Genomic DNA, 27287 nt, shown 5'->3' on the forward strand with positions numbered 1-27287 from the left:
TCTCCTGGTACGCATGTGCAAGGGCTTGGTGTGTTGGAGGGGAGCAGTAAAGCATCATTTCACTAATAACAGGACAAGTAGCCAGTGCTGGGGGGCTCTGGACAAAGCCGAATTGTAAAAGGCAGCCGGAAGGCCAAAAGGACCCCCTGTCCTGCCAGGGGCTAGGTTTGGATAGGGTGAGGTCTTATCCCATATGTTTCATGTTTCCATGGAAAGACTGGTCAGGGGCAACCCCAGATCCTTCCAGGGGGTTTGGAAATATCTGCTTACGTTTTGGTTGTCACCCTGCCTGAGGACAGAACAGTACTGATGTTTACTGGGCTAAATGTCCTCACAATAATAGCGGGACTGTCCTCTGCGACACAGACTCGTCTCACCTAAAATGCCAATAGTGCCCCAGTTAGAAACCTGGAGTTCGAATAAGGCTACAGCTTTTGTCCTACTTCCTTGTTATGAGATTGATGAGTCTGGGAGAGGAAACTGAGCTTGCGTGGCTCAGAGATGCCCTCCCTCCGTTTTTGGATTTACCTGTCTCTAGAAACAGTCCATTTTAGTCTGCCACCTCCTGCCATATGATAAACGGCCTACCAGTGGGGGTGCCTGGGTGGCGCAGTCGTTAAGCGTCTGCCTTCAGCTCAGGGCGTGATCCCAGCGTTCTGGGATCAAGCCCCACATCAGGCTCCTCTGCTAGGAGCCTGCTTCTTCCTCTCCCACTCCCCCTGCTGTGTTCCCTCTCTCACTGACTGTCTCTCTGTCAAATAAATAAATAAATAATCTTAAAAAAAAAAAAAAGGGGGCCTACCAGAAGTAAGATTATATGGAAGAGAAACTAGTGGGGCCCTCACTCCTGATCTATCAGCCCCCTCTTTCACAGTTAAAGAAATTTTCACTGGGCACATAGTTGCCTGGAATAAATTTCCCAGCTTCCCTTGCAGCAAGCGTGGCCCGGAGGCCAGGTTCTGGTCCATGAAATGTGAGCAGAAGTGCAGTTTTGGGGTCATGCCCTTAAAGGACTGGGCCCTTCCTTTCTTGTTTTCCCTTTCTTCGGGCTACGGTGGGGACATGGTGGTGTGGCATCCTGGACCATGAGGACAAGCACAGCACCATCGGGATGGCCAGGAACAGTATGGAAGAGCCCAGGATCCTGACACCGTCACAGAGCAGAGCTGCACACCAGCTTGCACTGTTATAGCAGAGAGAAATACATTTACATGTATTTATATGTAATGAAAGCTATTCTTATTTTGGAATCTGTTACACACAGCCAAATTTATACCCTAAATAAAGCTGCTCAATTTAAGGGAGCAGAAAAGAGGGGGAGGTGATGGCAAACCCATTGGGCCCCACAGCTCCATCATGTTTCCTGATAATTCTTTATTGTTCAGGTAATAAAGCCAACATGTTGCCTTCTCTCTCTTTTTTACTTCTGCATCTCTCTCTCTCTCTCTCTATCGCTTCTGCCTTTAGGTCAGGATGAAGGGTGATATTCATTGAGCTCTTAAGTCTCCACCCAGTTGCTGGTAGAAAAGTCAGTACAAAGAAACCAGAGATTATCTGGAGCTTTTCCCTACTTATGCAAGGGAAAGACCAGATATGGGTTTCCCCCTGATTGTAAGAAGCCTGAAGAGAAAATGTCCCAGGGGTTTTAGATTGTGAATTTGTTTGCTCAAGTCTTCTTTCTTCCGTGCCTTTCCGTGCTACAGAGGCTGGGAAGCTAAAGCCACACTTCCTCACTCCCCTTGAAGCCAGGGTTCTGCCAATGTGACGTACCTCGTGAGATTTGGAAAGAGGAAGTGAAATGGGAGCCGCACCGATGATGCTTCTGCCACAGATTCTGACAAGCACCACCAGTGACTGGCTTTGTGCATTTTGAGAGGCTCTTTTCTGTGTGAATCTAGAAAACGTGGCGTGGTTCTGGAACCGACAACGCCAGGAGTAGCAGCTTTTCAATTCCCCACTTTTCTGTGATGGTGGCGGTAGCAGCTCCCCCAGTAGGTCAGTTCTGCAACTTCAGATCTTCAGCCTGGGCGGCCTGAGGGAATCGGCTTCCTTTTCCTTCCCATCAGAATGCACCCAGCTAGCTCTCTCTCCCTAGGCTGGGTCTGTCCCCTTGAGCCTCTCAGAATTGGAATCAATCCAGTTCCTAAGTCAAATCAGATGCGCAAGAATGTCACAGCACCAGACCTACTCTCTCGACATTTAGAAAATACAGGTGAGCCAGCATTTCCCACGTGATAGCAATTTTCTTGCGTTGCTGTTTCAGCCATAGCCCATAGATGAATGGGAGAAAAACACAAATTTAAGTGACGTGACACTATTTGTTCGAATAAGAAGGTCTGGCAGAATTATGATGTTCCTTTTAGCTCCACAAGGTTGGGAGAAGAGAGAAAAGACAATGAAAACTCCCAAGTCCTTGTACTTTTCAGGAAAAGGGAGTGTCGATGTACATATTATTAGCAAGGGCAACAGATTATTAGTTAAGACAAGCAATCCAGATTTTAGAGGTGTTATGGACTAAATTTTGGTTCCTCCCCATTCATATGTTGAAGCCCTAAATTTCAATGTGACCGTATTGAAGACAGGACCTTTAAAGAGGTAATTAACTTTTTTTTAAAAGACTTTATTTATTTAGAGAGAGCATATGCATGCACACACGAGTGGTGGGGAGGAGTAGAGGAAGAGGGAGAGAATCTCCAGCAGACTCCATGCTGAGCACAGGGCCCAGCGTGAGGCTTGATCTCATGAACCTGAGATTACAACCTGAGCTGAAATCAAGAGTCAGATGCTTATTTGATTGAACCAGCCAGGCTCAATTACCTAGAGGTAATTACTCAGAGGTAATTAACTTTAAATGAGGTCATAAGGGTGGAGGCCTAATCCAATGGGACTTCCATAAGAAGACTAAAAGACACCAGGGATATGTGCACACAGGGCAAGGGCCATCTGAGGACACAGAAGGATGTTGCCCATCTGTAGGCCAAAGACAGGCCTCAGAAGAAACAAACTCTGCCAGCATGGATCTTGAACTTTCCAACTCCAGAACCACGAGAAAAAGATTCCTGATGTTTAAGCCACTGGTCTATGCAGTAATATTTTGTTATGGCAGGTCTAGCAAACTAATGTAGGAGTTTGAAGGTGGCTGTCAGAGGATGCAGCAACATCAATTTTTGAAGTCTGGGTGTCTTACAAGACTTCTTTGTTAGGAATACATTTACAAGGACGGTCTCATGAGTCAGAGTCTGCTTTTCTGAAGCTGCAGAAGAGGACAGAAAATGTTCTCTTTCTTACCTTGCTGAGGTTTTTGTTACCAGCAGTTAGAACAGCCTGGAGTTCCAGTCAACATCTTGAGCACTATGAGTATAAAGAAGCAGCTGTAACACGGTAAAAACTTTCACAATGCACAGGAAATGCAAATTCTAGGATTATTGGGGAAAGTTTTCAATTGGCAGTAATCACGCCTCAGATAAACCTCATTGGTTCTGACAGTGCCACCGTGCAAAGCTTATGAATAATAAGATTATTAACAGGTAAACACAAGGCATGCAACACTTTTCACCCACCAAGATAAAGAAACAAAGTAGGAGAGAAAAATAAAAACTTTGGTTTGAGTTGTTCCAGGCTGGCTTTGAACCTGGGCCATCTTTCAAACTTAATAACCAGTCACTTTATATCCCATTTGGAGGTTAATGGTGACATTTCACTAGTCTGCATTTTGGAAAATATCTACATTTGGATAATTGCCTTGCCTCTCAGAGTTACATTTGAAAAGCTCTTGTGTTCCTGCAAAGCTGAGGAGTCTACAATGGTGAGGACTCCGGTCTTCAAGTCTACTGGGGGGTGGGGTTGGGCTTCTTCCCCTTAATATCCATCTGGTATTTTTAAACATTTTAATGGACATTCTAGCTCTCCACCTGTGTCCCTTCTCCTCACTCCATCCCATGCTTAACTGAGCCTGGGGTGTGATCAGATGAGCAAACCAGGCTTCAAAATATGTTTGGATGGGGGCGCCTGGGTGGCTCAGTCATTAGGCGTCTGCCTTCCGCTCAGGACGTGATCCCAGGGTCCTAGGATCCAGCCCCACATCGGGCTCCCTGCTCCGTTGGGAGCCTGTTTCTTCCTCTCCCACTATCCCTGTTTGTGTTCCCTCTCTCACTGGCTCTCTCTCTGTCAAATAAATGAATAAAATCTTTAACAAAAACATGTTTGGATGCTTCTGGCTGCATAAAATGGGTGTCCTAACTCAAAATGGTTTGAAACTCTGACATGTACTAGCCTGTGTAGCAGGGATTCCTATGATGGGGCAGTTCCTGGGCTGGTCAACACCGTGGCTCAGTGATAACTCCGAAACCCCAGGTTCTGCAGCTCGCTTCCCAGCTTTTTGCATTTTGCGCCCGGAGGCCGACTCCCTACACAGGCCAAGACGACCACCACAGGTGCTAACAACCAAGGCTTCAGACCGAAAAGGTGAAGTTCTTTTCAAGATCCAATAAAATCTTTCCCATCATCCCCCAGCAGACTTCCTCTCACTCGACATTGGCCAGAGCCAGGTCACATGACTGTTCCTGGGACCGGGAGCATCTGATTGGCTCAGCCTTTGGCCAATCAGGATTTGTCCTTTCTGAGCGGGCTTCCGTCTGGAAGCCATGGCCCAGAAAGGGAGGGAAGAGGCTTTCGCTCGGCGCTGGGTCTCCTCCGGCGACGAAGGCAGGGAGGAGGGGGTGCTGCCGAGGCTCCCCAGCAGCCTCCGCCAGCATCCCAGCTCTGCCGCATGCGAGGCGGCTCCCGGACCTCCAAGCCCGGGTTCGCAGCCTCCCTTCCTGCGGCCCAGCCTCAGGCTCTTCTGTCCGCATTCTCTCACCCCTAAATGCAGCCCCATGGAGAGGTCTGGCTGGCTGGGGACTGGCGCCTCCTGCCAACAGCCACGGGAATGAGCCATCCTGGAAGTGGGTCTTCTACCCCAGACACGCCATCATCCTGCCTGAAAACTCGAGAGGCTCTGAGCCAGCACTGCCCAGGTAAGCGGCCCGCAAGTTCCCGACGCACGGAAACTGTATGCCATCATAACTTTTTAAACCGTGAATATTCAGAGTAATCTGTTGCACAGTAGATACATCCCTACCCAAGGGCACCAGGCAGATTCAGTGAGGTAATATGGACGCATATGTGCTTGGTGTCTGGACACACTAATTTTCAATGCTACCCATTACTATTTTAATTTTTACCGTGGTTTATCAAACTACCCCCCCCCCTTGCGAAGGTTTTAAATCAATCTCGTATGTGTACGCTTAGGCTTAACTGAGAGCCGTGTGTCAGCCTTTGGGAAGTGGGAAGCAACACTGAACAATGGAAATGTGAGCCGTATGTGTTTTAAAATTGTCTAGTGGGCGCCCTGGGTGGCTCAGTTGGTTAAGCGTCTGCCTTCGCTCAGGTCATGATCTCAGGGTCCTGGGATCCAGCCCTGTGTTGGGCTCCCTGCTCAGCAGGGAGCCTGCTTCTCCCTCTGCCTCTCCCCATACTTGCGCTCTTCTCGCGCGCTGTCAAATAAAATCTTACAAAAAAATAATAAAATTGTCTAGTAGTTACATTAAAAAGCAAAAAGACAGGATAATTTTCACCTGTTTGGCACTCCCTCTATAAAGTCAATTTCAGGTGGTCGTCATTTTGGTGGATTTGGATTAGTAATTGTATTGAAGCTAAATGTAATATAGAGTTGTGAGAATCCTTGAAAATTATATCTTGAAAGGTATTATGAGCTATTAACGTAAGAAAAACTAGATAAGAATATAATATTCTTATATATGTGGAGAGTCACTGTTTTAGTGTTTCTTACCAAAAATGGATTGTCTTGACACACTGTTTTTAAGTTTTCATTTAAATTCCCATTAGTTAACGTATAGTGTAATATTAGTTTCGGGTGTACAATGTAGTGATCCAACACTTCCATACAACACCTGGTGCTCATCACAACAGGTGCACTCCTTAGTCCCCATCTCCTATTCGACCCATCCCCCCACCCACCTCCCCATCAGTTTGTTCTGTATAGTTAAGAGTCTTTTTCTTGTTTTGCCTCTTTATTTCCCTATGCTAGTGTTTTCTTTCTTAAATTCCACATATGATTGAAATAATACGGTATTTGTCTTTCTCTGACTGACATATGTTGCTTAGCATACATCGTTGCAAATGACAAGATTTCATTCTTTTTAAAGGCTGACTTATACTCCATTGCGTATATATGACACATCTCCCCCTTCCTTTTCTAGAGTTAGAGTCAGAATGAGGGTGAGGGTATGTGCCTGGTATCCTGCAGTTCACAGACCTCTACAGAAAGTTAAGGTTAGGAGTTAGGGGTTTGGGGTAAGAGGTATGGTTAGGGTATTTGCCTGGCATCCTGCAGTTTGAGACCTCTCCAGTGAACAAATCCTAAGACTTCTGCTGGGGTGAGTGTATAGGCATGGCTGCTATCTACCCAGCTGAAGCAAGGAAGGGATTTGGGGCTCTAAAAACTTTTTATTTTTTTAAAAGTTTTAATTTATTTTAGAGAGAATAAGTGTGTGGGGGGGAGGTGTTTCGAGAAAAAGGGCAGACGAAGAGGAGCAGACCCCACGCTGAGCACGGGGCCTGACTCAGCTGGATCACACAACCCTGAGACCATGACCTGAGCTGAAAAGAAGAGTTGGTCACTTAACCAACTGAGTCACCCAGGTGCCCCTCTAAATGCTTTTTTTTTTTTTTTTAAAGATTTTATTCATTTATTTGAATAAATACCCTATAAGCCTGCTTCTTCCCCTCCCACTCCCCCTGCTTGTGTTCCCTCTCTTGCTGGCTGTCTCTCTCTCTGTCAAATAAATAAATAAAATCTTAAAAAAAAAATCTACCAATTAAAGAATCATAGCATTTTAGAACTAAAAATACATATCCTCTGTGTTTAAGTAGAATTCTATAGAATATGAGTTCCCCATTGGGGGGAAAATAGTTTCATAGTTAAATTTTGGGATAAAAACAAAAGAAACAGGTAAAATTAATTTATTTAACCCAGTGTGTCCAATACATTGTCATTTCAACATATATTCAATAGAAAAAACTACTGAGATGCTTTACAATCTTTTTTTCATATAGTCATTTCATACAATCATTTTTCATCCCAAATCCCAAATTTTACTTGCAGCACGTCTCAGAGCAGACCACCTGCGTTTCAAATGCCCACTAGCCACACACCCCTCCTCTACCAACTTTCCCTGGCCACTAGCTAGTAGTCACTGTTGTGGACTGTGGTGGGTTCTAAATTGTGCACAGTGAAGCGGGATCAGAGAGGTTTGGAGTCTGGCTCAAGGTTACACAGCAGGGCCCAGCTCTGCACTCTTCTCAGCCCCTGGCTTTCCTTGGGAGTGGGGTCTGCGCCAACAGCACAGTCTGTCAGTGATGCTCAGATTCTACATTCAAGAATCATCTGGGGAGCTTGTTAAAATAGCATCAGAACCTCTGGGGACAGAAGCCAGGAATCTGCTTGAAGAAACTCCTCATGATTCTGATGCATGTTTGTGGGGTATACCTGGAGAATCACTGCTTCCAGCGCATTGGAACCACTTGGAAAGCTTATCAGGATTCCAGTGCCCAGGCTACACCCCTGAGCAACCAGATCATAATCTCTGATGGGGGACCAGGATATCCATATACTTTAAAAATCAACTTTATTGAAGTACAATTTACATCCATTAAAATGCACCCATTCTAAGTGTAAATTATGGTCTATTTTGACCCATGTAACCCCCACCATAGTCAAGATACAGAACATTTTCTTGACCCCAAAGGATACCTTCGTGCCTCTTTGCAGTTAATTCCCCCACCCCAGGCAAGCACTAATGTGCCTTTTAAAAAGATTAGATTTGCCTCCCTAAGGATTTATTAGCTGAATTACCTGAATGCACCTTCCGTATATTTTGAGCACTCCCTTCACTCAGCATAATGTTTCTGAAATTCAACCACCTGCCTTCCAAAAGGCAGCTAGTTCTTCTAACCACGCGCCTGTCTGCTGGGTTAGGGACGCCACAAGAAGGGTGCAGCCATGCCTTTGCCCCTGCTCTTCCCTTTGCCTCGAGCACCCTTGCCCTTTCTCCAGGTGTCCAAAAGATCCCTGATGCTTTCTGCTCTCACCCCCAATTCTTCCTCCCTAGAGAACAAATGTGGCCAAGGGACTAGTTAGTTCTGGTAGTTCAGGAGGTGCTGCCTGGGTCAGGGCACCCTCTGTACTCTTCCCAGCGGCTCAGAGAGGCCTCCAGCTCCTCTTCCTATCCCGGCATCTCCAGTCTGTCCTCCACATGCCACCAGATTCTTCTTGTTGCTTGGCTCTGACCTTGTTCTGGCTGTAACAGCGTCAAGCTTTTGTTATTATGCCCCCCATCCTGAGCCACCTTACCAAGCTCTTCTCTGGAAGCTGATACGGGAATACACCTTCTCAATCTAGTTCTCACCACATAACTCTGTGGACCAGGAGGCCACTGTCTTGCGGAACCCCATTGGATGTGTTCTGTGTAAATGGCGCCTCATGGTGCTGGAGGTGTATATTGGGCGGGGGGTCACAGGTAAACGCTCCCTGTGGCTGCCACATGGGAAGACTGGGTTATTGATTAGTGTTGGCTCCCAGCCGGTCAGGAAGGGACTTTGCCCTGGGTGGGACTGGGATGGTTTCTCTCTGAAGAAGAGAAGGCAGGCCTCTTACCAAGATTAACAAGACAGGAGAGAAGGACCTGGCAGGCTACCGTTGGCCTTGTGCTGGCTCCCCAGGCCACCACCTGGCCCAGGTGAGCTACATCCACTGGCCCACTGTTGATGATTTCCTTTTGGTGGAATCAGTTCTCTAAACATCTGTCAGGAAACTTTTCAATTTAGGGGGCCCGAGGACCTTAAGGCTCAGGATGCCCTCCACCTCTGCAGAAGGAGTAAGATTTTGGAAGAGAGTCCCCTGATATCCATGCCCCTTTCTTCCTTGGTAATACAGACCTTGCTTTGTAAATGGACACATTGGAGCCCAGCAAAAATTACATTGTCTACATTCCCCTGAGCTAACTGTGGCCATGTGACTACATTTTACCAATAGAAGTAAAAGTATTATATGGGACTTACAGGAATTGCCCTTTAAAAAGTTTTTCTAACCCCTTCTTCCTTTTCACTACTGACTGGAATGTAGATGTGATGGCTGGAGCTCCAGCAGCCATCTTGGGTCACAAGTTATGGACTGAAGATGACAGCAATAATGTGAAAGGAGGCTGGGTCCCCATGATTATGAAGCACCACATTAGCCCTGGGCACGCCACCTCCAGACCCCATTTATGTAAAAGCAAATTAAACTTCTGTCTTATTTAGGGTATTTGATTTTGGGGTTTTCTGTTATTTACAGCTGAATCTAGTCATGACAGAACACTCTGTCAGGGAGGAGAAATGCAGGGGGAATCTTGTCAAGGCAGGTTCATGCCTTGCGGATTTTTTTTTTTTTTCCCCCAAACACAGGGCAGTGAGACACCTTGAGGTAGTTGAAGGAAACTGAGGCATTTGTTATAAGGGAATTCCAAGATAGAAGTGGGCTGTGCCTTAGGGACACCCAGAACCAGAGGCTCAAACTGCCTCAGGAATATTTTTTTCTGTCTCCCATTTGCCTCTCTGCCCTGGATTCATTCTTGTCTCTTGCACGCTGGCTTTCCCCACAGAGGCCAGAACATGGCTCCTCATAGCCCTCAGGTTCTCTGAGGCTCACAGTTTTGGCCACTCAGAGGGAGATGGATTCCCTCCGGCTCACCTGACTGAATCCCCAGTGAGCACAGGTGCAGTCCTTTGTTTCAGCAGGGCCTGTGGTGTGCTGGAGGGGTCCTGACCCGGGAAGGTTGGAGCTTCCCTGCCTCAAGGCCTCTGGAGACACACCCACTGTGAGCTCCCCCAGCCTCCACCCCCCCTTCCCTTTTGCCAGTGTCCCTTGTACTGATTGTCCCAGCTGGAATAGTCACTCTGCCTTTAAAATCTGGGGCTCCTGGACGAATTGAACAGTGTGAAGAAATGTTGGTGACGTAATAAGCACTGGCAAAAAAGCCTGATAAAACTGTTTATTCCTGAAACCACTGAGCTCAGCAGTGTGTCTGTCTGTTTGGGTTTGAATCCCAGGCTCTCCACTTGCTGGTTGGTGGCTGTAGCCTTGAGCGAAGCACCCCTCAGGCTTCCTTCTGTCGTTTGAGAGGAGGAGAGCCTATTGTGAGGACTGGATGGGACAGGGCACATGGTGCAGTTGCCACAGGGTAGGTACTTGCCAAATGTCAATTATCAAGGTTGTTCAGACTCCGCCCCTTCCAGTGGCTCCTGGAACCTGCTCCTGCTTGCTTGGTGAGCTCTCAACTATTCCCCTAATGAACAAGCCATTTGTGGCTTAAAGTCGGCCGTGGTGGAAGGAGTATGCACACCACGGGGATTGACAAGAATACCCAATGAGGGCTTTTACTTTTTTCCAGGGAACTACAGTTGATCTACAACACGGGCTTGAAAGCACGGGTCCACTTACACGCAAATTTTTTATGGTACGTAGTTTACCAGCACACCACTGCCTTCTCTGTTTCCCGAATGTCCCTTTCTCAGGCCCACCTCCCTTCTGAGACCCAGAACAATCCATTGACCTGTCTCCTGTAAGTTGCCACGTGCAGACCCACAGGTCCCTGAAGCCCCCATGTGGGAATTCAACTTTGTCACCTCCACTCGGTGCACCTCTGTGGTGCCCCCTGTCTCCCACATTTACCCTGTCACCCACATGTTGGGGTTGAAGGGAGGGAAAAATTCTTCTCTACCCTCAAGATCTTCCAGCTGGACTATGAATTAAATTGACATGAGACAGGTTCATGGGAGAAAAAAAACCTCAAAGTTTTAAGTATGAGCCCACGGAAGCCCAATAATGAAACTGAGACCTGGTCATTACCAAGGCACACAGTTTATATATATATATATTTTTAGACAAAGACCATAAATCTGTGAGCAATTGACTGGATAAAGAAAGCTTAACTTTGAGAGCTTCAATTACTAAGGAATTCTAAACAGAGTTTGCCCTGGGGTAGTAAATTACTAAAAAGTAACAAGGGTTGTTTAAACAGCCTTCTTGGTCCTGTATTTACTCTATCTGGTGATAATAAGGATGTCTCATTACTTCCTGGTACAGGGAGGGCATCTTTCACATGGGACATTTATTTCCTGCTTTCAGGGGGACAGAGGAGGGTCTGAGTGTCCTTCTTGCACAGGCTGACTCTTAAAGTAACTTTAAAATCAATATGCCAGGGGAGCCTGGGTGGCTCAGTCAGTTAAGCGTCTGACTCTTGATTTTGGCCCAGGTCATGATTTCAGTGTCGTGAGATCGAGCCCCTCGTTGTCTGCTTAGGATTCTCTCCCTTCCTCTCCCTCTGCCCCCCACCCAAAGTAAAAATAAAGTCAAGGGACGCCTGGGTGGTTTGGTTGTTTAAGCACCTGACTTGAACCCACAGTCCTGGGATTCCCTCCCCCAACTTGTGCCCCTTCTCTCTCAAATAAAATCTTTAAAAAAATCAATACACCGAAGTGGCACGTTCTGGGCCACCTGCCCTTGGCCCTTATAGGCTCATCTGCAGCTCTTCTCACACCCCCATCCAGTCTAAGATTCCATTAGCTCTCCCTCCAGGATTTCTCCAGAATCTCCCATTGCTTTCCCTGCTCCCGCCCCAAGGCGACCACTAGTCAGCTTTCTGTCACTATAGGTTAGTTTGCATTTTCCCATCTTTTATGTACATGGAACCACACAGCTGGAACTCTTTGCTTTTGTCTGACTGCTTTTACTCAGCATAATTACTGTGAGCTTTCTCCACATTGTTGTGTCATCAAGAGCTCCTTCCTTGTTCTGTGTGGTAATCCCTTCTATGAATACCCCACAGTTTGTTTATCTGGTCCCCTGTTTGTTTTGTTTTTAAAAGATTTATTTATTTGAGAGAGTGAGACAGAGCATATGTGAAGGGGGGAGAGTCAGAGGCAGAAGGAGAAGCAGACTTGCCGCTGAGCAGGGAGCCCAAAGTGGGACAGGGACTTGATCCCAGGACCCTGGATCATGACCTGAGCTGAAGGCATACACTTAACCGACTGAGCCACCCAGGAGCCCTCCCTTACCCTGCTGATGGACATCTGGGCTGTCCCAGTTTTGAGAAACCAGGAATACCCTGGTCAGAGTGCTGCCACCTGTGGTCTGGGTCATGGCAGTCACATCTCCGTGCTTCTGCCTTGGTCCCCTTACGTCTTTCTCCCACTCATAGCCACGGGGATCCCATTAAACCTAAGTCACATCTTGTCCTTTCTCTGCTCTGTGGCGAGCAGCGTTAAGATCCAGGTCCTCACCACGCCCACATGCCGTCCCCTCCCTCCGGGTTAGCTTTCTGCTCACCTGCTCCCTGTCCTCAGTCCGGGCATACCTTCCTTGCTCTTTGGTTCTCTGCACCTGCATCATGGCCCTTGCCTGACTGCTCCCTATGTCTGAACGCTCCTCCTGCAGATGTGCACTCAGCTCCTTCTCTCACCTCCTTCAGGTCCCTGTGCAAGTGTCGCCTCCCCAGAGAGCCCTCCTGACACTTCTCATCTCCCTTCCCTGCTTTAGCTGCACAGCACTGACCACCGGCTCATGGACCCTATCATTTACTTCCTTGCTGTGTTCGTCGGCTGCCTCCCCCGGAGGTCACCTCCCTGAGGGCGAGCACTTTGTCTTGTTCACTGCCATAGCCCCCGGACCCCGCTCGTAACTGTGGAATCGCCCGGGTCTGACTGGCTGTCCCAGTTCTTCCAAGCCGCTCGAAGCCCCATCCGAATCTTCCTTGCCTTCCACAAAGGCAGCCTTTTCTTCCCCTGGTGATCACCCCCTCGCCTGTCACCACTCAGTCCCAGCGACCTCTCCTGAAAGTGCTCCTGGGCACCAATGTGCTGGCACTCCACACTGTTTTGTTAATACTCTCATTAAGGCGTAGTTTTCACACTGTCAAAAAGCAAGAGGCAGAGCTGCCTTGCCAGGTAACCTGGGCAGGTAGAAGGTACGCATGTTCTTCGGTGGCTCAGACTTCCGAGTCCTGGGCTCGCCTCTCCACTTTCCCCTCTCCCGTCTCCGTTGTGGGCGAGTTGCTTTGCACATAGGCACCTGCTTCTTCCTCCAGGGTATTGTGATGATGACTCGTGCCCCACTCTGTTGTGAAATGATTCAAGGTACATAAAGTCCCCAGCACGGAGAAGAAATTTAATAAAAGTCCATTCCCTCTGTGCTGGGGGCCATCCACATGGGTCAGGCCTGGTGTTCGTGTTTGGGAAATTTATGATCCTGTAAAGGAGACAAGGTCAGTGCCATCAGTACCCTAAGGGAGGGGAACCACTGCTCTGAGACTCTTGGGGGTGGGTGCCTCCTGCCTGATGGAAAAAGGTGGGTCTTTGTTCCTTCGTGCATTCATTCACCATCCAACCATGATGGTGAACCTTGCAGCTGGGAGGAGTGGGTGGGGAGTGGCCATGGCAGGGAGGAGCATCCAATGGAGGGAGGGGAAGGGGCACAGGGTCAGTGTCAGGGCCACTTTGGGAGGGACAGTACCACTTGAATCTCCATGAGGAGGCCTGACTTTATCCCTGCCAAACTGCAGAACTCATTGTCCCATTTTTCTACATAAAACCCTTCAGTGGCTCGTCTTTGCTCCTGAATCAGGATCAGGTCTATTTGTCCCCCGTGTGGCTTCTGTGACCCCCCCGCCATCCTCTCTTGGACCTTGTCGCCCCTGTACTTGGTGCACCAGATCGCTCACACTTCCTGCATTTCTTTCACATAGATTCTGTTCTTTCCCCGCTGGTCCTGGTTCCCACACTCCCCTGGATGTCAGCCCCAGATGGTTCGGAGCCTCCGCTCTGCTTCCATGTCCTCTGTGGTTTTCACGCCTGTCCCAGCTCTCAGCGTATTCTAGGTGACAATTTCTTACCACTGACCCCACTCGGTTGTGAGAGTTTTAGGGTGGGACTGGATCTTAGCCAGCAGTACCAACTGTGTCATTGGGAGGAGGGGGGCATTGTGGACTCAAAGAAGTGAGTCTGGGTGCTGGGTGGTTCACGGTGCCTTCAACAAAAAACAGAATTACACTTAGTTTCCACTCATTTTGTGCCTGTTGGTGCTATTATACCTGCTGCTGAAAGGATAGACACCCACCCCCACTGTGTCCTCACTACCATTCTCCCCAACACCTTCTACCAGCAGGTGGTCTGGATTCCCCTCCTAATGTTGGCTCACAGACACGTGTACCTGGGCCCACACCATGCTTAAAAAATATTCTCAATGAGTTGCCAGCATTTACAAATGCAAAGATGGCGTGTCAAAGTCCAGATTTCCAAGTTCCATTGAAAAACAGCAAGATTGGCCATGCTGGTCCACCTCCCTGCATGGCAGCCAGTGTGCTGGTCCTCCTTGGCCCTCCCGGTTGTCGGTCCTGAGGGCCGCCCCCTCTGTGCTGCATCAGCGAGCTCCTTGTCCTCAGGGTTTCTAGTCAGGTGCCACCGCGGAAGCGTCTTTGAGAGTCTGGAGGGAGAAGATGGTGTCTCAGGGTTTGTTCCCCCAACATCACCTTGGCTGGCTGTGCTCCACCGCAGAAGGTCACAGCTCCATGGCGCGGCCTGTCCTCCACCCACAGCCTCGGTTCTGGCTCTTTCTGGGTCCTGGCAGCCCTGCCCCTGCTCCTTCACGCCTCTTAGCTATTGGTAGTCCCTAGGAGCCACCACATCCATGACCGGTTAGCCCTGCCCACAGCTCCTCAAACCATCCCATGCTTTTCAGATAGTCTGCAGGCTCTCTGTTGCCTGCCAGGACACTGCCTGCAACACCCCGAAACCCATCTTCTCTGTGCCTTTCAACCCTAACCCATGGTGTTCAGGGACATCTGTGGGGCATAATATAGATGCAGAAATATGCACCCATCATAAGCGTAAAGCTATATGAATTTTTGCAAACTGCACACAACAGGTTTAATGAGGACCTGGATCAAAGTCAGAACATTTGCTCTGTTCCCAGCCCCCGTGCACCCCCTCCCAGTCATTACCCCACAAAGGGAACCTCCGTCCTGACTCCCAGGGCACAGGTTTGCTCCGCCTGCTCTTGTACTTTACGTATAAATGGAGTCCTCCATTGCACACTCCTGGGTCTGACTCTTTTTGCCCAACACCACATAGGCAAGACTCATTCATATGACTGCATTGTTGAACCCCGTGAAGTTGCTGATGTTCAGCTTCCGGTCCACGCAAACAGCCCTTTGTACGGTTTCCCCTGCCCGAGTGTTCATTCCCATCCTGTGCAGACTGCTGTCATCCAAATGGACCGCAGTGTATGTAGCGATCCCTTCGGGCGGGCATTTGTGTTGTGTCGTCCTATTTGTGCTGTGCTCTCCTTGCAGCAGACTTGAGAGGACAGTGAACTCCCTCTTACAGCGGTGTCTCTCTCAGTAGTGTGGAAATGGACCCTGGAGCCCGAGGGCCGTGCATTTTATGAAAAAGTAGCAGGGAGCGCGCTCCTTTGTGCAAGTGTGGGATAGTCCCTGAGGTGTTTGAATCTGCAGTCAGGGACTCACTGGCTTTGCTGCTTTATGTCACCTGCTTTGGACTGTGGATTTGCGAACTTTACTTCTCTGACATTTGAGTGCTTCTTAAGGAGAGGGGTGACAGCAGGAAGATCACACACAGGCTCCTTCTGCAGGTTACAGGACAGGTTGGGGCCCTGCTACTGCGGGCGGGTGCTGCATGCTCCCCCCAGAAGACCTCTGCAGGGTTGGCACGCCCACCCGGGTGCCCAACACGCCCTGCTGGCTCCCTCCCTGGGAATCACCCTTTTCTAGAGGGAACTGCATGCCCCTCCCAGGTGGTCAGCCATTGATCACTGCGGGGCAGAGAGGCCAACCCCCACATTGCTTTCCTGGGCCTCCCATAACCAATACCACCAGCTGGAGGCTCGAGCAATAGCAAGGTACTTCTTCACAGTTCTGGAGCCCAGAAGCCCAAAGTATGGGCGTCAGCAGGATTGGTTCCTTCTGGGGGCTGGGAGGGACAGTCTGTTCCAAGGCCACTCTCTGGGCCTCTGGTAGCCTCAGAAGCTCCTTGCCTTGTAAATGGTGTTCTCTTTGTGTCTTCACTTCACCCTCCCTCTATGGCTGTTGACCCCTGGGTCCAAATTTCCTCTTTTCATAAAGGCATAGTCATATTGGGCCTGCCTTGCTGACCTCATCTTAACTTACCATCTGCAAAGACCCTATTTCCAAATAAGGTCACATTCATAGGTCCTGGGAATTAGGACTTCATCTTTTTTTTTTTGGGACACGGAATAACCCCTTTGCCTCAGTTTGGACCAGCCCAACCTCAGGGCTCCCCAGGGGATGGGGGTGGGCTCAGAGGGGGGCAGAGGCCTGTCTGTACCCGGGCAGATGAGCTTTGCTCTCCACCACGCCTGCCTTCCACACCACCTCACAGGCCTGGATCCAGGAGCACTCCCAGGCGAACTGCACACAGCTCCCTGTCTCAGAGTCTGTTTCCAGGGAAACCAGAGACTCTGGGTAAACGCAGGGACATGGAAACTCCCAGAATCAGCTTTGCTGGCAGTGAAGGCTGGTGATATCCTCTGAAGGGCCGTCAACCTTAAAAGTCAAACTCTGTCAATTTACCAGCAAAAGATGGGTTTATTCAGGAATAAAAGAGAATTGCAGGGGCACCTGGGTGGCACAGCAGTTAAGCGTCTGCCTTCAGCTCAGGGCGTGATCCCAGAGTTATGGGATCGAGCCCCACATCAGGCTCCTCCTCTATGAGCCTGCTTCTTCTTCTCCCACTCCCCATGCTTGTGTTCCCTCTCTCTCTGGCTGTCTCTATCTCTGTCGAATAAATAAATAAAATCTTTAAAAAAAAAAAAAAAGAATTGCAATCTTGGACGAACAAGCTGTGGCCAGACACACTTCCTGGGAAGTCCAGGAAACAAAGGGGAGGCATGCTTTTTTAAGGAGAGAAGGAGTCGGTTGGGAAGGCTTGTTATGAACCAAAGTCCACTGCAGTGAACTGGAAGTTCAAAGTGTGGTGGCTTCTCACCAGGAGAGGAGGAAAGAGTTCCTTCCTCAGGCCAGAGTAGTGTCCATGTGCAAGGTCAAGTTGTGCTTTTCCCGTTGGGTCTGCAGTTGACCACAGGTGGTAGGGTGAGAGAGTTCCTCTTGCCTCCATTTTAGTGAGGTTTCCTTCATTTTTCATAGGGCCCATGTTTTGTGACCACCACTTGAAGACAGGCCTGTGTCAGGATCTGCTTCTGTAGCAAGGGCAGTAAAGACGTCGGGCTGGATGGCCAGGGTTCAAATTCCCGTCTTGCCACACACTGGCTGTGTGAGCTTGGGAAGTAACTGAACCTTTCTGGGCTTCAGTTTCTTCATGTCTAATAGGGATAATACTAATACCTTCTTTGTAAGGTTGATGTGAGGACTAAATGAACTCCTCCAGTAAAGCTCTTACAATTGTGCCTGGCATATAGTCAGCACTCAATAAATGCTCACTGTCATTATCCCAGTTTAGATTGAGCCGGTCTGCAGACAGTGCCTCCACACTCCCAAAGGCTCCTGACCTTCTGCTTCCAAGTCTTAGGAGACTTCTAATGACCAGCCAGTCTTGCCTTCATCCACTCTGGGAATGCATTTTTATTAGTCCGAGTGTCGTGAAATTTCAATCACATCGAATGGACAGTGAAAATAAAACTTAGTTTTTGTTTTAGAGAGAAAAGGTGCTTAGGTAAATGGCCTGGAAAGGCCACAAAGTCTTGCCAAAGTTTATAAACTAGAACGAGAGAGCCACAAGTGTGCACCATAATCCCATCCTTTTCAGGGCTCTGCAGGTTTTGAAAAAACAAATGTTTGCTGTAAATGCAAAGTTAAATCCAAGTGTCCTTCACATTGTTGTTTAGTTGTAACTTTGCATATTGAAATAGTTTAAGACTCAAAAAGAGTTACAAAAACAGGACTGGGAATGTCTGTGTACACCTTCACCCAGCGTGATGTTTTTACTCCCAGCACTCCTGACAGCAAGGGTGGCGGTTTCTTTTCTCAAACCAACAGCCAGTTGTCTGATTCTCCAACACGAAGTGTCCTGCAATCTAACTCTGGCACTAAGCACCCGGAGTTAGCGTCAGACCCCAGAGGTGAAGGGCTCAGTCCCACAAGACTGCCCCCACTTCAAATGCCAGTCCCAAGCATTGAGTCCCCAGGTTACCCACACTTCTGTCCGACTTGGCTACAAAGTTGGGGGGTTTCCACAATCATCCTCCTTTTCAGGTTCAGTAATTTGCTAGAATGGCTCACAAAACTCAGGGAAGCACTTAAACATGCGTTTTTCTGTTTTATTATAAAGGATACGGCTCAGGAACAGCCAAATGGAAAAGATGCAGAGGGTAAGATATGGGAGGGGGAGGTTACAGAGCTTCCACGCCCTGAGTACCCCACCCTTCTGGCACCTTGGTGTGTTCACCAACCCCAGAGCTCTCCGAACCCCCGTGTTTAGGGCTTTTATGTAGGTTAATGCAACCTACATTATGTACATATAGTACGTAATGCTTGATTAAACCATTGGCCACTGGTGATTAAGTCAACCTCCAGCCCCCCTCTCTCCTCCCTGGATACTGGGGCGGGATGGGGCAAGGTGGGGCTGAAACTTCCAGCCCTCTGACCGTGTCTTGGTCTTTCTGGCGACCAGCCCCCAACCTGAAGGCCCCCAGCCACATTACTGGCGTACAGAAGACTCACTTGAGCACTCTGGAGAGTCCCAAAGGTTTTAGGACCTGCGTACCAGGAACCCAGAACAAAGACCAATATTTAGTTTTTATTGTATCACACCCAGCTTTCCCCAGTGATCATATTTTATATAACTATACTACCTTGTAAAAATCAGCAAGTTGCTTTTTCTTTTTTTTCCTGAATAGATCTGTTAAGTCCATCTGGTCCAGTGTTAAAATCAGGAAATCGATGTTGGGACACTACTACTGATTCAGGACAAACCTTCTCGTGCTGGTTGTTGTTGGTTTTTTTTTTTTTTTTAAATGTCTTTAAAATACTTAGACGAAAATTAAGGAATGAAAAACCCCTTTCATGATGGGGTGAATTGTAGGTAAAATAGGCAGAGGGGGGTGGGTGGATCGGTCTGGTGGGCGCCAGCTTTCGGCAAATTCCCCAGTAGCTGTGGGCTGCTCGGCTCTAGTCTGAGCACCAGATGGACGTGGGGTCTGAGTGTCACAGGCTGGACCCCTGGGTGCAGCCAGTCTGTCCCATAAAACCTTGTGCCCGCAGATTGAGACAGAGGCCCACCGTCCCAGCTGGGGCTTCAGGGAGCCAGTGGTGAAGAAGCCAGGAAGAGGGGGGTGCATTAATCAGCTTTGTTTGTACAGATTTCTGGGTCCCCAGTTCCCTGTCTCTGGTGACAAGGCTGCCTTCTCTCCTCCTGGGTGGGGACCTTTCATGTGGGAGTTTTATGACTTGTTTCAGGGAATAAGTGTGAGTGTGACCTTCCTGCTTCTGCTATTTCTTAAAATTCCTTCAGCCTCACGTATTTAATATGCCCAGGTGCCATATTTGGAGGGGGACATGTCCTGAACCCCATCCACACAGAGACTCTCTCGATTTCCAACCTAGGTTCAGAGCTCCTGATAAGGGGTTTCTGGCCTCAGTCTTGCACACTTAGCCTAATTTTGTAGCTTCTAAGGAAACGGGGTGCTGAGTCCTCTTCACGGCCCAGACCTTATGAACCCCCTTCCTCGCAGCCCTGCTTTTCTCTGTGCCCATCAACGCACCCTGTCATTTCAATACCCCCAGTCCTGCCTCATGTCTAGAACCTTGTGTCTTTCCTTTGGGGGAGACTCCCAGTGGGGATTTGAGCTTCCTTGCTGATGAGGTTGTGGAATACAGGTGAGGTTCAGTGGGGGTGGAGTCCAGAGCCCGCGATCAGGAAAGAACTCTTGAGACGTCTTTGGTGCAAAATGGTGGTTTATTAAAGCACCGGGATAGGACCCGTGGGCAGAAAGAGCTGTTGCACCGGGGTTTTGAGGGGTGGCTGAATATATACCATGAGGTTGGGGGAGGTAAAGAAAAAGGGAGGTTGAGAAAATACTTGCATATGTTAAAGAAGACCCACAGGATACCGGAGGCCCTGCCATTGTCAAGTTAAGGTTGTTTACCCCTCTATCTAGTAAGGCATTAACCTGAAGATAGTTGGGAACTTCCTGGAGGCTGCAGATTATAAGGACATTTAATTGTATTTACATTCCCTTCTGGAAGCTAGGTTATTGATAGAAATGCTTTGTTCTTGTAGACTGCTAAGACATTTGTAAACTGAGGGAGACTCAAGTCTTGCAGGGTTGTGGTCTCCATAGGTTCACTATTTCTCCTTTAAGGCAGCCAGGAGTGCCTGGGGAATGTCACATACATCCCATGGGGGGGGTGTGTGGGGTGTCCGTTTCTGCTTTGTCCTCAGCTTGCCTTCTGTTCCCTCATCATTGCCACGGCATCAATAAACCTCACTTGTCAGTTTGCAGGAAGTACTCCGCACATCTTTATCAGATAAGTTTCCTCATGCCCCCTGGTTTTGCTGTGAGGGCCTAAGAGCTAATCCACAGAAAGCACTTCGGAGAGTTCTTGGCTGGTGAACTGGATGAGCCACGTTCTTTATTTTTCGGTATTAGGAAGCATCTGGGGCCTTGCTGATCCTGGAGGGGTCCATCTCCCAGGGCTAAGTGATTCCTAGAGGTGGCAAAAGACTTGCCTATGAGTGTGCCTTTCCTACCTAAACTGATCAACCCTGACCAGTTTTTTTTTATGGTGGGGCCTCTCCTGTTTTCGGCTACTCGCCTGCCTGAACCGTCCCAGGGCCAGGTACCAGACAACTAGGGACTGACCCTACACCCCAGAGCCCGCTGAAATTATTCATACTGGCCAATTTTAAACCCACTGAGCCTGCTTTACCCTACTCTGCCCATTTCCTCATGAAGAAAAAAAAAACCCAAAAACCCCACAATGAATACCCTCTCTCACTCCCCTCATCTCCCACGGAGACCAACCTCATTGTTCTTTCATGTGGCCCTTCCTGGGAACTGTGAGTAAAAAACTGTTTCTTTAGTGGCAATCTCCTGATCTGTTGGCCTGATCCTACCTGAATGAAAGGAAAATTTACATTTTAAAAAGTCCCACTGTGCTCACAATCTCATCTGTTGTCACATTCACCTGGGCTTGCTCAGGGCTGAGGAATCCACCGCCCACGCTGATGGAGTCCCGAGACAAAGCCGCCATTCATGCAGAAGATGCCTCATCTGGGAGCTTGCAGAGGGGAGCTGGAGAGAGGAGCTGGATTCCTGGGGAAGGAGGAGGAGGAGGAGGACGGGATCCCTGGCCTGGCCTTGCCCCTTTCCCCGGGGCCTACATGCAGAGCTGCCTGAGCCCAGGGTCTCCCAGCAACCCCCACCCCCCTCCAACCAGCTCCACCTGCTTGTGCTCTTGCCCAGCTGAGCCTCATGGCTGGGCACCTTTTCAAATTGAGTGCCAAATGTGGTGTGTGCCAGCATTTTCATCTTGGAGAGAGGCCTGAAGATCTTGATCTTTTTTTTTTTTTTTCCTGACTCTCCAGGGAATCTGACCCCCCTCATAGAAAAACAGTCTCATTTCAGATTTGCCTCATCAGTGTGGCGTGACAGTCACACTGGTAGTTGCCTTTGTGGGGGGAGGGTGGGGGTGGTGACTGGGAGGGACATAAGTCAGCCTCTGTTGCTGGTAGGGTTCTGGCTTATACTTATGTTGGTGTTCGCAAGAATTTGAGCTGTATATTTGGCTCTTGCATACTTTTCTCTAAATTATTTAGGAAAATTTGGGAGTGTGGTAAAGCAAATGAGGCAAAATGTTCATTGTGAATTTAGGTAAAGGGTTATAGATGTTCATTTTACTACTCTTGTCAGTAGGTTTAAAATTTTTCATAATTTAAAGTTGGGTAGAATTACCAACCTCCCCCGCCCCCATACATTAACACTAAAACCGGAAAGCTTTACCAAAGAAGCAGGCAGGAATCAGACCACCTTCTATACCCTTGCGTGTCCATCTGTCTTGTTTCTGTGGCGCAGGATGGCTCACAAAACTTTTTTCCTCCCCTTTCAGGAATTAAATCTGCTTCCCCACAACCATCACCTCCTGCAACAGCCTGCCCACCCCGCTAAGTCTTCCCAGCTCTTCCTGGGCCTGGAGCTTCAGTGTTCTGTAAGTAGACTCAGAGCTCAGTCCAAGTCCCAGCGCTGCCACTTTCTAAGTGTGTTTGTTACCTATGCTGTGTAACAAGTTGCCCCCTAAATGTGACTTATGCAATAAACGATTATCTCACCCACCTGTGGGACCCTGAACCAGAGCCATGCCCAGTGAGCCCCTTCCTGAAGTCCTGACCCATAGAGATTGGGAGACAGGATCATGGCTGTTTCAAGTTGCTCAGTGTTGGGGTCATTCGTTAGGCACCAGTAGCAACTGGGACACCAATCCAGGACACTTCAAAGCAAAAACAACAACAACAAAAAAAAACCCCCATGTCCTAGGACACAGTGCATGTTTTGAGAGGCCTCAGAAAAGAAAGCAGACAGAGTCAGAGCCTCATTAAAGCCCCAGTTCCCTTGCCTCTGCGTCTCTCTGCTCACCTTTTCCTCTTTTCTTGCATATCTGCTTCCCCTGTGTCTCAGTGCCCAGCATGAGGAAAGGAGGCTGCCCCCAGTGTCCCTTTTCAGAGCCTCTCTTCAAGAGGCTGAGCTAGAATCTCTTGGTTTCAATCCCACTTTCCCTGGGAAAGAGATTCTGGTGTCCATACTGGCATTCTGAAGTTGCACAGGCCGTGCCCAGCCCCAGCCTCAAGGAACCCTGACATCAGGCCCTCCTCTGCCTGTGGCTGGGTGCCCAGGCTGGGGCTGGAATTGGGACACTGGGCGAGTCTGGGGCCCCCAGAAGCAGCTGCTATGACCAGGCTTCCGGTGCACATGGCCCAGTTGGTTGTATAGTCCCAGGAGGCTCCTGTAGGGGGAGGGGAAGTGAGAGGGAGGGAAGCAATCCTGTGGGTGCTTGTGAGCAGGGTACTTCTGTTTCCTGTGGGCTGGGAGGTCCTGCTGGGGACCTCCAGGAACCACTTGCTAGAAAGCATTGCCTCTGAGCTCCTGTCCTTGGGGACAAGGAAGCTGTTATGGCCCAAATCATGTCACACCCCCCCCCAAATTCATTTATTGAAACCCTAACCCTCAATGTGACTGTTTTGGGGGATAGGGCCTCTTTAAAGTTTCCCCTTTCCCACTTTGTAATGAATTAATAATTCACGGGGAGCTATTCTGTGACTGTAAATATCATATTCCTTATCATACTTTCACTTTGTTAATTTTATTAATCAGTATTTATTTATATATCAGTATGGACTTGTGGCTTCCTATTTTATTCAGTGCCTCGTGTTTGTTACAATCTGTGGAGGGTTGAATTGTGTCCTGCCCCCTGCCCCACGTTCAGCTGTGGAAGTCCTAACTCTCTCGTGCCTCGAAATGTGACCTTATTTGGAAATAGTGTCATTGCAGATAGGATGAATCATGATGAGGTTATGCTGGAGTAGGGTGGGTCCCTAAGCCAGTATGGCTGGTGTCCTTCTAAAAAGGGGAAATCTGTACACACACACGCACACAGGGAGAATGCCACGTGATGATGCAGGCAGAGGTCGAAGGGATGCTTCTACACATCAAAGACTACCTACAACTCACCAGGAGCCGAGCGAGCAGAGAACCGATTCCCCCTCACAGCCTCAGAAGGAACAGACCTTGATCTGGGACTTTAGGACGGGGAGACAATCCGTTTCTGTTGCTGGAGTCCCCCAGTCGGTGGTCCTTTGTTACATCAGCCCTTAGCAATGAATATACACTATTTATTTTGAAGCTAAAATGATCCCTTGTTTGCCCAGAAGGGCTCAGCTGGCTTCTGCATCCTGTCTGTGCTGTCGCATCTCTCCTTGCGGACGTCTTTACTTTCTGGCACGATAAGGTGTTCCAGGCTCACTTTGAACTTGCACTGCCCTGGCCTCAGAATGAGCCATATCCTCAAAGAGCCCCGGTTCCTTTGAGCGGTTAATGGTACTTGGAGGCCAGGGTCTGCTCGCTCTGTGTCACTTAGTGCACGTTTATGTCAGCCTTGATTTCTGTATCTCCGACTACCTGTTGAAAACCTCCAATTTATCCTGAAGCCTTCAGTCCTAGCCAGAGCCCTGGTGTCCTGCCAGCTCTCTCTCTCCCTTCCTTTGTGCCTCCCTGCTCTGACAGCCAGGAACCCAGCTACCAATATTCTGAATTCATTTATGTACTTGATTGGCCCTCTTTTTTTATTTTTTTAAATTTTTTTTTTTTCTTTCTTTCTTCCTTTTTTTTTTTTTAAAGATTTTATTACCCAGAGAAAGAGGCCGAGGGAGAAGCAGGCTCCCTCTGCAGGGAGCCCGACATGAAACTCGATCCCAGAACCCTGAGATCATGATCTGAGCTGAAGGCAGACACTTAACCAACTGAGCCACCCAGGCACCCTTGATCGGTCCCTCTTGCGGGTTGTCTGTAACCCTCCCTCATGCCTGTCCCCTGCCCCCTTCACCCTAGCGGGGCTCTAACTCGCTGCTCTGGGCCTCCAGGTTCCCCCTCAGCCCCTGCCTAGTTGATCTGTCCCACTTAATGGTTTTGGGTTCGAAATATTCAGGGAGGGGAGGGGCTACACTCTTAACTGCAGAACTGCTGTGTCTCCCAGGTGGGGGTCAGGACTCCAGGGACACAAATTGACCCCACGTCTGTTCTTTCCTCCCTGTTCACGTAGGCTGCTGTGACAGCCATGCCCCTTGGATAAAACATCGGGCAGGGCTCTTTTGTTTCAGATCCTCTCTCATAATAAAAGGGCTTGATGCCACCTTTTGTCCCAAGAGCCTTCTTGGTTCAGTAGTAAAAGTATCTAGCCCCATTTCATCATGAAACCTTGGATTGTTTTTACACATTCTTGCCTCCCCCAGTGACAAGAGCTCCAGGCTGGGAGCTGAGGTCAGAACAAAGAGCGTGGGGAATTCTCTCCTATTTTCCCTGTTGGGCTTCTGACCCCTTCCCTCCTAACCCCCTCCTCCTTCAAGACTGAGCCATGGGGGTCCCTGAAAAGCCCTCGATGGGTAGGCCCAGGTGGGGCAGGCCCCAGAACTGCCTCTGTCTCCTCAGAGGGGCCTCTCATGTACTGAAACGGAACCCAAGCCGCCAGCTCTGGAATCTGTGTGCCCCTCTCTGCGTAAAAATCACAGTGATAAACCAATGCTTTCAGTGCACTTACTGTTTGGTGGATACTCTTCCAAGCACTTGACGTGTGCGCCTCAGGCTGGGTTCTCTAGAAGGTAGACGTGGAGACTGAGTGAGCTCTGCAAGAGGTCTGCTCGGGAGACACGCCTGTGACAGGAAACTAGAACCGGGAGAGCAGACCGCACGCAGCTGTGCTGACGTCCTGGCCAGCGAGGAGCTCCGGAGCCAGGACAGCCCCTTAGAGAAGTCCTGTGTTGAGCAGAAATATCCAGACTCCAGTAGCCCCAGCAAGCTCAGTCATTGACGATGGGGCCGTCCCCCATATAGCAGAACCACAGTTCAAAGCCGAGACGGAGCCTTCACACACAGACTTGAGAATGAATGTTTGGGGCAGTGTTTGCGTGTTTGTAGCATTATTTATGACAGCCCCACCCAGAAAGAATCCAAGTGTCCATTAAAAGATGGAGAAACAAATTGTGGAACATCCACACAGTGGAACACCACTTGGCAATAAAACAGAAACCAGAGAGGGAGACAAACCATAAGAGGCTCAACTATAGGGAACAAACTATAGGGAACAAAGGATTGCTGGAGGGGAAGTGGGTGGGGGATGGGGTAACTGGGTGTCGGGCTTTAAGGAGGGCACGTGATGTGCTGTGCACTGGGTGTTATATGCAACTGATGAATTACTGAACTCTATCTCTGAAACGAATACACTATATGTTCATTGATTTTAAATTAAAGAGAATGAATTCTTGATCCACACAGCAATTGGGATGACTCTCAAATTCATGATGCTGAGCAAAAGAAGCTGAACCGGAAGGACCACATAACATATTCCATTTCCATGAACATTCCAGAAAAGAGGCCTTGGAATGTCCAAGACTGGCACCAGCAGGCTTCAACCAGAACTGGTTTCCGGGATTTGAAACCAGAGAGTCTGGCGCCCTCTGGCAGCTCGCTTTGAGACATGAAGTCAGGGACCTGCGACAGCCATTTTCTCCCCTCGAGGGGACAGAGCTGGGGAGAATGATAATAATAAACATTATATGTAACATATATAACTATATATTCTATCCGTATGCAGCATATATACCGCGTGTGGAACAACACACACAAAGCCACACTGTGGGCCAGGCAGCTTTCCCACAGGGAGAAAGTTAGTGTCATCACTCTCGTATATGACAACGAGATGAGGAAACAGGGAGAGGGAAGTCACGTGGGTGTGAAGTGTGTGGGGTGTGAAGTGGTTCGTCTGACTTCGGGGCCAGGAGAGAAGCTACACCCGAGGGCTTGGGGGCCCTGGCTACTCAGGCCCGTGAGACCCAGCCTTGTCCTGCCTTTGATTTGGAGGCGCCCTCTGACCTTCTGACAATAAACCCGTTTCCACTTGAAGCACTTCATGTTGGATGTTCCCACCTCTTGAGGCTATCAGGGCATTGGCAGTTCATCGGCCTCCTCGGGGGCCCTGACTTGCTTTGGCCACTGCCCACTGAAGGCGTTCGTGCCTTATGGTCAAGGGAATGTGGTGGGGGTGACCCATGGCACAAAAGCTCCCAGCTGTCTTTGGGAGTCCCCTACCTCTGAAGGCTTGAATGGCCTTGGCGGGCACTCAGAGTTGGGGGGCTGTGTCTTTAGCAACTCCTGCTGGATGTGACCGCTGTCCTCCATGACCTCAGATCACCTCACACAGCTCCCATAAATTTTTATCCCATGTGGCTGGGTATAATAATAAAAACAGCTGCAGCAGTTGCTCTCACGGCCCTGCCCGTGTCCCTTGGGTGTTCTGTGGTACTCGAGTGGACTTCCAGTGTGCATCTTGGCACCTGTGGGCTGTTTTCTGGAACCACAGAAGACCAGTCTGCCTGCACGGGCCAGACTGGGAGTGCCACGGAGCTCATACCTACGGGAACAGCCCTCAGGTAAC

The 27287-nt window shown here is 49.1% G+C and overlaps 1 protein-coding gene and 1 non-coding gene across 2 annotated transcripts in view; one reads left to right on the plus strand and one right to left on the minus strand.

The window, feature by feature from the left end:
• Positions 1-3369: 3369 nt before the first annotated feature.
• Positions 3370-3503, minus strand: LOC117795345. The gene has a single exon (XR_004619313.1). It is a non-coding gene; the product is annotated as a U4 spliceosomal RNA (small nuclear RNA).
• Positions 3504-4295: 792 nt separating this feature from the next.
• Positions 4296-27287, plus strand: part of LOC109490397 — a 63419-nt gene continuing 40427 nt past the window's right edge. Inside the window, exons 1-5 of the mRNA XM_034639006.1 lie at positions 4296-4464; positions 4607-5015; positions 10491-10556; positions 18418-18457; positions 22197-22295. Of these exons, the coding sequence (XP_034494897.1) occupies positions 4296-4464; positions 4607-5015; positions 10491-10556; positions 18418-18457; positions 22197-22295 (783 nt within the window). The remainder of the gene's footprint in view (positions 4465-4606; positions 5016-10490; positions 10557-18417; positions 18458-22196; positions 22296-27287) is intronic.

Source organism: Ailuropoda melanoleuca, chromosome 12 (assembly GCF_002007445.2).
Source record: "Ailuropoda melanoleuca isolate Jingjing chromosome 12, ASM200744v2, whole genome shotgun sequence".
Classification (NCBI taxonomy): Eukaryota; Metazoa; Chordata; class Mammalia; order Carnivora; family Ursidae; genus Ailuropoda; species Ailuropoda melanoleuca.